We start from the raw sequence: 13,973 nt of genomic DNA, 5'->3' as shown, positions 1-13,973 counted from the left end.
TCATACAGAAATTTAATGTCTGTTAATTGCCTTGCAAGCCAGAAACAAGTTAACAAGATGAATAAACAATGAAGAACATCCATAGTTTGTTTATTTATTGACAGGTTTGAAATTTTATTCTACCAAACAGTGTTTGGAGAATCCAGCAACATGAAAAACCTAGACACCTTTTGAATAATACTGATGAGAAAAGGAATGCAAGTAGAATTTAGCATTAAATTAAGGCAATTAGAAGTGAAATAATGATGCTAGCTTTTCTGTAGTACAGACATCTTGTTAGGCTGTGGATTATTTGCTACAAGCAGTTGGTCCCCATAGTGATGAACATAATTTATAAATGCTACTACCATTCCAACGATCAAAAAGTATGACATAAGGAAACATGACATCTGTAAGACTTGTTATAATACAATGAATGTAACTACAAAGATGATGCAAGAAAAGGCAAAGTCTGTTACAGTAAATAACCTAGTTCATTTTTAGCAAAATACTGGGAAGGGCACAAGGATGTATTGTTGAACAGATATTGAACTGCTTGTGAAAAAGAATTGTAATAAAGGGGAAAAATTAGATCTTGATCCAAAGTCAGTCACAGGCTTTCCATGTGTCATAACGATTCACAGGAAGCAAATTCCTTCAAAGATTTAAAGGGTCAAGTAAGAGGAGTATGTGCATCAACTCATTGTTAGACTGGTGGGTGAAATTAAAAAGATCTTATTAGGGCGGAAGTGATGAAAAGCGGGAAATATTGGTTTTCAGGCACAATAAATGAAAATGACAAAAGAAACTAGCCACTTGTAAGATTCCTTTAAAACTAAATCCAGTCTGCCAAGAAAATGTCAATTCAACTATTTTATATTTTACTTGAGGGTGGGGGGTGGGGGGTGGGGGGGGTGGGGGAACTAAACATATCCATGACTCACTGAAGTAAACAATAATTGCAACACAAATCTAATGGAAAATTTTGGTGGGAAACAAAGGCAATAGGTTGATAGAAAAAATATTAGGTAGGGTAAAACAGTGAAAAACTCCTCAAAAATAACTGCTGAACCCTTATTTATTTTATTATAAGTCTCTACTTATAAAGCCTTGTTTCAGACTACTACAAAATCTGCAAAAAACCACCTGAAAATTACCTCAGAGAAAACTAATTACATTTTGGCATTTGACTGATAGTTAAATGAGCAAAGCCAGAGATTAACTGTCAAGCAATTTCTTGTGTTTTCAAAAATACAATTCTCAGGAAGCTATGAGTCAAATAGTTGTTGACATATTGAACATTAGCGTGTTTAATGATTTTGGGCTTCATTGTGTTTATTTTACTACTCATTCACATGATCATTACTATGTATTCAAAGTAAATACTGTAAAGAGATGTGAAAAATCCTCTGGTTGGCTGTATAGACATACACACTCAACCTAATTCATAGATATATATACAACAAATAAAATTCTTTCAAGAAAATATGGAAAAAATTACCCTTATTTCTGGATGTATTTTCAACATTAAGATTATAGTAGCTGAAGGAAGGTGACAACTTATGAATGAAAGTGGATAACATTTACAACACTTCTAGTTTCATGAACACTGTGATAGTTGCAATCCAGTGTTGAAATAGTGTGTACACTGGAAGTTAATAATGTAAATGTGAGAGCAGAAAAATGCATCATGAGGTATGTCTGAAAGAGGAAAATCTTCTACATTTTAGTTTATCAAGGGTAAAGGGCACCTAAGGTACATGTATTGTCTAAAACTAGGCTGAAGGAAGTATATTTAGGCCAACACACACAAACATAAGCTTTTAGGATACTATATGTAACTAACAGATAATACTGAAGCAGTGTGGTATTATTGAGTTAACATCTGGAAACAAGCTTTCACAATAATGAACATGCGCAGTAACAAGATCCAGAATTCTAAGGAACATTAAACACCAATTTGACAGGTAGTGTAAGAAACACACTTAAGTAGAAAAATGAAGAATAACTATGAAAACAGGTGTGCTAATGATAGCATTCAAGGGATATGTAATTGTTTTTACAATGAAATCTGATTTTGATGTAAGGTACATGACCAATATTTCAGTATAAGTTTTTTCTCTCTGAGCATTTAATTAGTACTTCAAAATAACCAATCTGAGTAAAATTTATCAGACTTCATTGTAATTACTATCACACTTTATACAGTGCAAAAGAACTAATGTGATCTATTATCTTAGTGCACATACAGAGGAAACAGCTATAACTTCACTACACAGTGTGTCATAAAAGATCAGAATAGTGAGGGAAAATTTTTAAATACTTCTCAAATCTTTAAATAGCAACCATCTCATATTATTTTGTATGTACAAAATGTGGAGTCTATTCTGATCCAAAATGTTTATTTTTACAGCTAAGGGCGATGTGTAGAAAGGTTTTTGATGTCAACTATGTTTCCTTCACTGTCATATGTAAGTATCATATTGCCAATTCTTTATGCATATAGCTTTGGGTGGGACAATTCAAGCAATCATTACTCAATAGTGCTTTATATCCGTAGAGAAATAATGGTCAATACAGAATGAAGTGCCTGTGATCATTCTCAAATTTGATTAGGAATCACATCTAACATATCTTTGTGCAGTATACAAGACTTTTATTGTGCATCTTTCACACAGTGCTTTTATGATACAGTGTATGCAGATCTGCATAAATTTTGTTGAATTTTTGAATAACAGAAGAAAACAAAATTTTTACAGAGATTCCACCTTTCTTCAGGTTTTAAAATTTGATGCTTAACCATATAAATTCAGTGGCCATTATTACTGTACTATTATTATTGCACTGAGACAGTAAATAGGTACATTGTCTATTCCAGTTTATGAGCCATTTATACAAAAACTGCCTCAGTTTAGGATCTCTCTGAACATCACACACTCAAGTTGAAAAAAGTTACTTCTGTCAAAAGTATATGAATATTTCAAAATTTTCTCCCTGTACTGAATGCTCCTTCTAGTGGGTCAATGAGATTGGATGCTCATGAAGGAAGCAGATTATATTACTGTTTGCATGGCTATTGATAATCACAACTTCATTAAACAAAAGTCTTCACGAAATAAGATGAAGAGGAAATTACATACTTTCGCTTCAAATGGAATGTTCTATAGTCAGTGATATACTTTGGAGGAATTTCAGGAAACACATGCTGCTTTCTTTGTAGGACCTTAACAATAGTGCTTCACCATTGCCTTCCTCCAACCTGTGAATAGTTTGTCAAATGCTTTAATATCTAGACATGATCAATGAGTGCATACAGAGTGTGTGATCGTGATTGTGTTGTTGTAGCTCATAGGTGGATATGATACGAAGTGATGATAGAGAGTGGAACCCTATCCTACAACATGTACCTCTCCTCTTGACAAGTAAAGATGGAGAAACTGAAAGCTATGTTCCATGCAATGGACACATCACTCTTAACACCATTAGATACCCTTACTCCATAAGCATTGTGGAAGAGTTTTGAACTTAGTCGAAAATGTTGTATAATATAGTGATATCTACATCTCACTAATCATAAATGATCACATTCTGTGAATGTTTCACATTATATACATCCATAGGTATGATGTTGTTACATTTGCTTACAGTGTACTTGTGTGTTCCTTGAGTGCACTGTGACTTGCTAGTCATTTAGTGTGTGACAGTCCAAGCAGTAGGTCACGAGTGGACGATGGGATTTACAAATGCAGAAAAAGCTGACATACTCATGGTGTATGGAGAGTGTTGAAGAAATGTACTTTGCTCTTTTGCAGTGTATGTGAGAAGATACCCAATAGACTCAACCATCTCGACACTTATTTGTCAATCTCTTCAACCAGTTATATGAAAATGGTATTGTAACTCCTAGACACTGTAGTGAAAGAAAACAAGTGATGACAGAAGAGGAGGAAATTAATGTTCTTGCTGCTGTTACTGCTGAGCTGCATGTTGGCTCCTGTGCAATCGCACAAGGAAGTGTACTATACACTCTGCATCAATATAGGTTCTATCCCTATCACATCTCTCTCCATCAAAAGCTGCATGGAAACAACTATGAGAAACATGTTAACTTCTATACATGGCCATTAAGACAGGATACTCCAGATGTGTCATGTATCTTATTTTGTGGTGAAGTCACATTTACCAATAATGGCCACGTAAACTGCTGAAACACGCCCTATTGGTTGTTGACAATCGCTGTTGGCTTCTTCAAGTGGAACATCAGCATCCATGAACTGTCAAAGTGTGGTGTGGGATAATGAACCATCAGCTCATAGGCTTGATTTTCATAGATGGAACACTGAATGTGCACAAGTATTGCAGCCTCTAAACAGATCATCTTTAATGGAATCTAGAAGAAGTTCCTCTATAGCCTAGGAGGAACCTGGGGTACCAACACGATGACTGTCCAGCCCATAGTGCACAAAGTACTGAAGCATGTCTTCACAAATTGTTTCCAAATTTTTGGTTTGGGTACAGAGGATCTGTAGCTTGGCATGCCCGTTCCTCGGATTTGACACCTGTAGACTAGTTACTGTGGGGAAAGCTGAAAGATGCTGTCTACAGTGACATACCAACTACACCCAATGATATGCAATGAAATATTACTACACCCTGCTCAGACATTCCGCTGAAATGCTAACATGTATGTAGCAGTATTTCACACCAGATTGGAAGCATGTACTGCCATTGCGGTGGTCATTCTGAATGCAGTCTATGTGTCATTTGTCATCAGAATCCACATAACTAGTATATGCACTTGCGTTATTCTTTAGTATGTGCCACCATAGGTATTGTACAATTGTTGGAGTGGGAACTTCTCACAATATGATATCTCATAAACGACTCACACTAGCCTCCTGGAACAAGCACTACTGACATTCTAGTTTACCCTACATCTGCTTTGTTAGTGTCCTTAGGTATTGTTGCATTTAAAAAAGTGTATATTTACACAAAAAATACACTTTCTAAGTATTATTACAGTCTCTTTACTGGCTAATAACAGGAGCCCATGTGTACTGATCCATTCTGTGAAAACTGCACATCACAGCACTTTCCAGTTCCACAATATCTGCAATGCAAGTTTCAGGTGATTCACTCTGTATAATGATTGGTTACAGGAACTGTGTATTTGATTGGGAGTCATAACAGACAGAGCATCATGACTCTGTAAGTTGTTTGTTATACCACTTCACAGAAACAGCACAGCAAACTTCAGGCAATGGATCTGTCAGGATTTTTTGAACAGAAATCACAGATTGAAACAAATGTCACCTGGTATCCAAAATTTTAGCAGTGACAGAATTTTATACAGGCAAGTGGTAAATAGTTGATGAAAATATACTTTAGGCCAGTAAGTCACATAATTTAAAGTATATTACAGTCTTCACAAAAACATTTATTATTCACCAAGTTTCCATTAGTTCTGTGGATGACAGTATATTTTGATATTCTTTTACACCTTTTGGGATGTCCAACACACACATATTCAGTTAATAATTGGGACAAGGTGTTTGAATTTGTAATTACACTTAATATGTGCAATTTGTGGTAAATTTATTATGCAGAACAGCAAAAATATGATCCATTTATCACATTCATTGTGTTTCAGTTTGTAAAGCTAATTACCAATATGGATACCAAAAGTAATTTATGGTTTTATTAAAAGATCATCATAAAGCTGTTCCTGTACCTATCATGAAGAAACGAAACATACCTGTTAACTTCAAAAATACAATACTATGTGTGTGTGTACAGAGTATTACATCTGTGTCAATAATGACACAATAATTGCTATGCATGTTTTTATACATGTGGTTGGTTGTATGTTTTCAACATTTAGAGAAACACCTCAGTTGAGTTTCGATTCCTAATTAATTATTAATGTATACTTGAATTTTATAATGCTATGAGTTAAGAGCATGAAAAACATCTACATTCCATTTAATGCGAAAGCTGGATGAACCCAGAAATAGATTTAAGAGTATGTACAGCATGTAGAGGCAAAAGGGAAATTAATTTGGGAGTAGGAATCAAACTATGGTCCAAAAATACATCACACTTTTTCAGCAAACACCTTAGAGGAACATTATTCTTCCTCTATGGTTATTTGATTCCATCATGTATTTTTACTGTCAAGGAATAGTTTTTTACTAAGTCATCAGAAATCAAATCTGCTTCCTTCAGCTAATTTGAGAATGTATTTAAATATCTGCTCTAGTATGAGAATGAAAGTATGGAAGAGTGTGTGAGAACTACCTGCTGATTTTTCTGCTCACTAACCTGAGGCAGAGGGAGAAGTTTTTGTGTACTACGACTGACCTGTAGCAAAGGGCCATCAGAGCAAATACTATGAAAACCCCCCCTACCACGGACATCAGCATAACTACAAGAAATACAGTGTTTGTGCTGTGGTAGTTCTCTGTTTTAAATCACATGCAAAAATAATAAGAATAATTTTTGGTGGATTTCATTTTAAGGTAAAATAAATTGTTTAGCAGTGTTATTGAGTGTATTGTGTTGTGAGAACAGGGAAAAAAGTGACACGATTTTAACATAAAGAAATTGGGAATAAGCATTTGTGAATCGTAACCGGAGTAACAAAATTAATTGTTGTGGGGACCGTTGACAAAGAATAAATTGACTCACAGTTGGAGAGATGACCGTTGAAGTGCCCCAGTGTTGTCACCATTTAAAGATTTAGAAAAGAAAGATATCATTTATATTACATTTCCCCATACGATGACGAGTTGTGAAGAATTCAGTAGTGGTGCCGATTATGACCCATATCCACACGATGGCCAGGCATGCAGACAGAGAGAGTAAAAGAAGGAAAAAATGAAAACAAAATACAGAAGCATAAATAAACAACGATGCACCAAGGGTTTAACACAAACTGTACATATGTCAGAAATAGGAAATATAAAGAGGCTCTGCAACCATCTACAAAAACAACAGTTATCACAACACTACAACATTTCTTTTTACACTGTAACACATGTACAACATGACAAACATACAAAAAGTTTCTTATCTTAAAAACAATACTAGTTTAATAAAACATCATACAACAATCAAACACACCAAAGTAAGAATTGTTCAATGAAGCAAATATCACACCATGACCACTGCAATTAAATACATAAGCAAAGATCAGGCATATTGATAGCAATATTATTCCTATTGTACACAGCAATCATTGTATCTTCCTTCAGAATCTCATGAAGAAATATCTGTACACCAAATGCAACCAAAACAATGATCCACAGTTTATAATTGGAAAAAATAAACAACAATGCTAAAATTAAATCGCAAATATTGATATACAACCATTACTCAAAACACCAATGCGCATATATCAAGGCAGCAATGTCTACTCTAATACAGGATTTAGAACATTTTCGCGTATTTATACAGGTTTCACAGCATATTAACCTAATTCACTGCATTATTTGTAATGGGCTTTAAGGGAAGGAGAAATCTAGTTATAACTACTGAGAAATTTTAAGTTAAATGTTCTTCACATCTTCTCTTTCTCATTTTTAAGTTCAAGTTTTAACTGCAGCTATAGTTTTTTGTGTGAAGGTGAATGACTTTTCGAGTTCACTGTATTATTGACAAACAATAGGAGCATATGGCAGCACTGATCAGATTAAAATGAGTTTATCAAAAATCTTATGCTTATCAGTTTGTGTGTGTGTGTGTGTGTGTGTGTGTGTGTGTGTTTGTGTACAGTGTATTACATCTGTGTCAACAATGACAAAATAATTACTATGCATGTTTTTACACATGTGCTTTGTTGTATGTTTTCAACATTTAGAGAAACACCTCAGTTGAGTTTCCATTGCTAAGTAATTATTAATGTATACTTGAATTTTGTGTGTTGGTGGAATAGAGGACTGTATAGAGCTGCGATAGGAACAGGGAAGGGGCAAGATGAGCGAGGACAATGACTAATGAAGGCTAAGGCCAGAAGGGTCACAGGAACGTAGGATATATTGCAGTGAGAGTTCCCACCTGTGCAGTACAGAAAAGCTTATGTTTGTGGGAAGGATCCACATGGCACTGGCTGTGAAGCAGTCACTGAAATGTAGAATGCCCTGTTGGGCGGTGTGCTCAATAACAGGGTGGTCCAGTTGTTTCTTGACCACTGTTTGTCAGTGGCCATTCATGCGGACAGACACCTTGTTGGTTGTCATGCCCACATAGAATGCAGCACAGTGGTTGCATCTTACCTTGTAGATCACATGACTGGTTTCACAGGTAGTCCTGCCTTTTTATGGGATAGATGATGTTTGTGTCCAGACTGGAGTAGATGTTGGTGGGAGAATGTATTGGACAAGTCTAGCATGTAGGTCTATTACAGGGATATGAGCCATGAGGTAAAGGGTTGAGAGCAGGGGTTGTGCAGGGATCGATGAGTACACTGTGTAGGTTCGGTGGATGGTGGAATATCACAGTGGGAGGGATGGAAAGGATAGTGGGCACGACATTTCTCATTTCAGCACATGACGAGAGGTAGTCAAAAACCTGGCAGATAATATAATTCAGTTGCTCCAGTCCTGGGTGGTACTGAGTTATGAGGGGAATTCTCCTATGTGGCTGGACAATGAGACTTTGGGAGGTGGTGGGTGTCTTATCTTTCCAGTCACCCACCACCTCCCAAAGTCTCACCATCCAGCCACAAAGGACCATTCCCCTTGTAACTCAGTACCACCCAGTGCTAGAGCAACTGAATTACATTATCTGCCAGGGTTTCGACTACCTCTCATCATGCGCTGAAATGAGAAATATCCAGCCCACTATCCTTCCTACCACTCTCACAGTGGTATTCAGCCGTCCACCGAACCTGCACAACATACTTGTCCATCCCTACACAACACCTAATCCCAACTCCTTACCTCTTGGCTCATATTCCTGTAATAGACCTTGACGCAAGACCTGTCCCACACATGCTCCCACCACCACCTGCTCCAATCTAGTCACAAACATCACCTATCTCATCAAAGGCAGGACTACCTGTGAAACCAGTCATGTGATCTACAAGCTAAGCTGCAACCACTGTGCTGCATTCTATTAGGCACGACAATCAACAAGCTTCTGTTCACATGAATGGCCATCGGCAAACTGTGGCCGAGAAACAACTGGACCACCCTGTTGCTAAGCTCGCTGCCCAACACAACATTCTTCATCTCAATGTCTTCTTCACAGCCTGTGCCATATGGATCCTTTCAACAAACACCAGCTTTCCAGAATTGTGCAGGTGGGAACTCTCACTGCAATATATCCTACGTTCCTGTAACCCTCCTGGCCTCAACCTTTGTCAGTTATTGTCCTCACCCATTTAGCCCCTTTCGTGTGCCCATTCCAGCTCTACACAGTCCTCCATTCCAACAACACACCCAGTTTTTTTAATTCTCTCCTTTTCCACTATCCCCCACTCCGTCCGGCTCTCCCCACCCTCTTTCGAACCTACCAACTGCACCTAGCTGCCCTACCCTCTCTTCACCTCGTCCTTGCATGCTCCCCAGCAGCACTTTGCCGTCCCCCATTCCTACCATTGTATCCCTCCTCGCCCCAGCCTCCTTCTCACACCCACCCAGTTGCCTCTTCCATCATGCACTGGTGCAGCTGCTCCTAGTCTCGCTTCAGCTGCTAGAGACTGTGGTCACGTGTGTGAGTTGCGTTCCTTTTCATAATATTGTTACATACCATGCTGGTTTTTCCATTGTCATGCCCACATAGAATGCAGCACAGTGGTTGCATCTTACCTTGTAGATCACATGACTGGTTTCACAGGTAGTCCTGCCTTTTTATGGGATAGTTACAACAAGAGAGTATTTGGAGCAGGACCCAAGATGTTTCCTAATCAGAATAATAATTTCTTCCTTCTTTCTTTTTCCTCTTCTTTTTATTTTATTTGAGCTGTATTTTTCATTTCTCTCTTTTATTGTGCCACTGTTTTTGTTCATATTTTAAAACCTCTCTGTTTAAGGACTTTTAAAATTAAAAAAATCTCAACTTAAGGCAATAAAAAATAGCCTCCTCCCTATACCAAGGATCTGATACTTTTTCTACAGCTGTAGTTGTTTCATTCTGCATTTTTCCTCACTTTAGATTTTGCTTAGAACATACAGGGGCTGGAAAAAAATTATGGAAACAATCCGAGAAATGCACACCTGAACGCAAATGCAGATGCTGCCAAAGCCTGCCTGTGGCACTGGTGTTTTTGACCACGAATAGCACCTGTGTAATGCCCTCAATATGTTGCAGATGTTACTCATGGTCAGAACAGTATTCTGTGTAGTTGTGAGTGAATTATGTCAGAGCTATGTGAACTTGAACATGGGAAAATTGCTGGTGCTCATATCAGGTTCCGTAACTGTGGTAGCCAAAGTATTTGTTGTTTCAAGAGGTACCGCATTGAGGATTTATATTTCATATAGAGAAAGCAGAAAAACACCATTCATTAAGTCACAATGCAGATGAAAGTGTGTGTTGAGTGATCATGACGGATGATCACTGAAGAGGATTCTGAAGAAAAGTAAGCGGATGACGGCTGCAAATGTGACTGTAGAACTGAATGTTACACTCACAAACCCTGTCAGCACCAAAATATCAACAAGGAAGCTCCATAAGAAGGGAATTCCACAATGAGATGGAATTTCAAAATCACTCATTAGTGATGCAAATGCCCATAACAGGAAGACATAAAACCTGGACTATGGAGCAATGGAAACAAGTAATTTCATCAGATGAGTCTTGTTCAGATAAGTCTCGTTTCAAAATGTTTCCAGCTTCTGCCAAAGGTTACATTTATGTATGTCATCTCAGTCTTATGGTGCAGACTGCTGGCTGCCAAGAGTGAAACATGATAGAGGTTCAGTGACAATTTGGGCAACCACATCACAGTATTCCTTGGACAGCATGGTTACTCTGCAAGTTTACATTACTGTCAAGAATTATTGAACATCATGGCTGATCAGGTCTAGTCCATGGTAAAGTATTTTTCCCCAATGATGATGATTTGTTGCAAAACAACAAGACCCTTCTATTCACACAGTACACATCATCCAGGACTTGTTTCGAGAGCACAAGGATGAATTGTCGCATTCCCTCTAGCCACCAGTCACCACATCTCAATATTACTGAGCCTTGTGGTCTATTTTGGAGAGAAGGGTGCATGATTAATATTCACTTACATCATCCTTACCTGAACTTGCCGCTATTTTGCAGAAAAAATGGCATAAGATTCACTTGAAGACCATAAAGAACCTGTATTTATCCATTCTGAAATAACTGGAAGCTGTTTTGAATGTGTATAGCTTTTCTACATTATATTAGGCATGGTAATGTGTTGTGTATTTTGTGCTTCCATATTTCTGTCCGTCCCTGTATATTTTGTTGTATTTACGCCAACACCCCACAACAACATTGGACTCTTTTCTTAATTTACATAACCCACTTTCCATGCTGCACACTGCAGCAATTCTTATAAAACAATGTGAGCAATATAACTTCAGAGCATTATATGGGAATTAAAATCTATTTCAGTGATAAATATTTATTTTGTCGAATATGGTACTACTTGTTTTCTGTGGAACGACAGATTTCTGTTCCTGTCATTATTTTTATTTAATATGATGTGTATATGATTATGAGACATCAGAATGATTATCACTATACAATGATGAGTTATTTAAAGGCACTGCATAGCAGACACAGTTCTTAAGTGTTGCTATGAGCTGAACAACTTATCATCACTAAATCCATGTTAGACATACACAAATGGGATTATAAAAAACAATTATGAAAATCCTGTATTTGACTAAACATGCTGTTAATAATGTATCACAGCAAGCAGTACAGAACAAGATGCGAATGAACACCAACAGCGTCGACAACTGGCACTGTACCTGTAGCAAACGGCCATGCATGCAAATATTATGATGACACTGTTGACCACTACGACCAGAATAAACACCATGGTTAATGTGCTTAGGTTGTTGTTACTACTCCCTGAAATAGAATTGTATGTCTTTAATTGAAAAATTTGCTCTGCTGAAAAACATACTGCAATTTCTCTTTACTTATAGCGCATAAATTTTTTAATTTAAATAAATGTTGAAATTCTTTCATCTTTATTCTCAATTGTGTTTGTACTTATGATATGAAAGGTGATGGAAGTCCATGACATACACTATCATCATTATTTATATTTACTACATAATGCAGTAGATACTTTGATTGACATTATTGACACTTTTCTAGACCCTATAATCAGTAAATAAAATGTAAAAAATACATGTGTCTCAAAGCATACACTGAAAATATACAATGGACTTACATTCCTCATAGTCTCACTCACATATATTTAAATTTGCTACAAACCAAAAGTGGAGTGATGTCTAATGATCAGTAGGTGACTAATGTAGTTTCATTCACTAAGCACAATATTAAAACATTTTTCTGCTGTATAATTAGAATATTCACACATTTACTTGGCATTTTCACTATTTTGTACTGTAAATATCAGCCCACTTGATCTTTGTCATTAAAAAAATATGAAAACATAAAAAAGACATCAGTAATATTAATTGAAGAAGATACATGCCATTAACTGTTAATATTTTTTACTAGTAGTGACATTGCAAGAGAAGAAATCCAAAATTCATTTTGAAAACCTTAAAAATATATTATACCTAAGGTGAAAATATGTCAACAGTTTCATAGTAGAAAACATAAAAGAAAACCAAGAGTGATATGAAAATAATACACAAGGAAACACATCAACATTTCACAATTTTATAATTTTATTTGTTCCCTTTCCAATTTGTTTCACTTCTCTGATCATTTGAGTCACCAGCACTGTCATTTAATTAATGGCCTTCGAAGAGTATGTAAACTTTTACTGAACACTCCTCCAGCTTCATAAAATAATTACATCTTTAGCACTATTCTATGTGTTTCATTCATAATTTTTGCTTCATCTATAACATGAATGAAGACTGCAATTTTCCCCCTTGAGCCATTTCCATACTTAGGCTAATGTTTTTACACACAAGGTCAGTGACTGTTTATACACCATTAAAATGCATATTCTAAATATTCGTGTCATTTCCACATGTTTCTATGCTGTGTTACATTTATTACCAAAACACTGTTTCTTAACTGGGAGCACAACTTGTATTATTTCTTTCTACCTTGCATCTTTTATTTTTAGTAAACTTAACCATGCAGAATACAAAACTAAGCACTGAAGATGTTGCTCAGTGAATCTCTTGCTCAAGAAGAGAACAATGTTCATTCAATTTTTGAGAAGATGCAAGGCCTAAGGCCATTATGCCACCAAGTATTTCTTCATGATCAACAAGGTTTGTATATGGGCCAAAACAGTTAGGAAATCTGTACAAAATATCTGGATGTAGTCTTAAAGTTTCTCAGTATTTCTACAAGACAAGAATGACATGCCATTTATCTTCTCACCTGTCTGATGATTGACACATTAATCACGTACTGGAATTCTCCGAGTTGTTTTTTTAACACTAACATTCGTTATGATATGAATAACATAGATGCAATCTATCAGCAATGTGATTTACTGAATTCTTTGGCATGGCAAGCCACAAATGGAACAGAAGCCAGGCAGTCATAGAATGGTGTAGAAAACTTTCACATGATGTCCACAACTGCTTCTGACCATAGACAATTAACTGTTGCTTTTTATTCACAACCCTTCAGAACAGGCTGCAGGATGTTTTCTTAATGAGCTTAGGAAACAATAGCGAGATGCATAATATCGATCCATACTGTCTGCAGTACTTTTCATGAATGTGTCCCATTAACGGAAGTCCATCACAGTGATCAAAAATGTAGTGTAAAGAAACTAGTAGATAAGAGCACAATAAATTAAGCACTGATCTCTTTTCTGAAGAATCATGAAGCAGTATTGAGCT

General features: G+C 36.5%; 1 protein-coding gene across 1 annotated transcript in view; it reads right to left on the bottom strand.

The window, feature by feature from the left end:
* Positions 1-13,973, bottom strand: part of LOC126251437 (disintegrin and metalloproteinase domain-containing protein 22) — a 1,101,455-nt gene that overhangs the window by 124,758 nt on the left and 962,724 nt on the right. The window contains exon 19 of the mRNA XM_049951862.1: positions 11,934-12,036. Coding sequence (XP_049807819.1) covers positions 11,934-12,036 — 103 coding nt within the window. The remainder of the gene's footprint in view (positions 1-11,933; positions 12,037-13,973) is intronic.

Source organism: Schistocerca nitens, chromosome 4 (genome assembly GCF_023898315.1).
Source record: "Schistocerca nitens isolate TAMUIC-IGC-003100 chromosome 4, iqSchNite1.1, whole genome shotgun sequence".
Lineage (NCBI taxonomy): Eukaryota > Metazoa > Arthropoda > Insecta > Orthoptera > Acrididae > Schistocerca > Schistocerca nitens.
The sequence above is the reverse complement of the archived record's forward strand: the minus strand, read 5'-3'. Positions and strand labels throughout refer to the sequence as shown.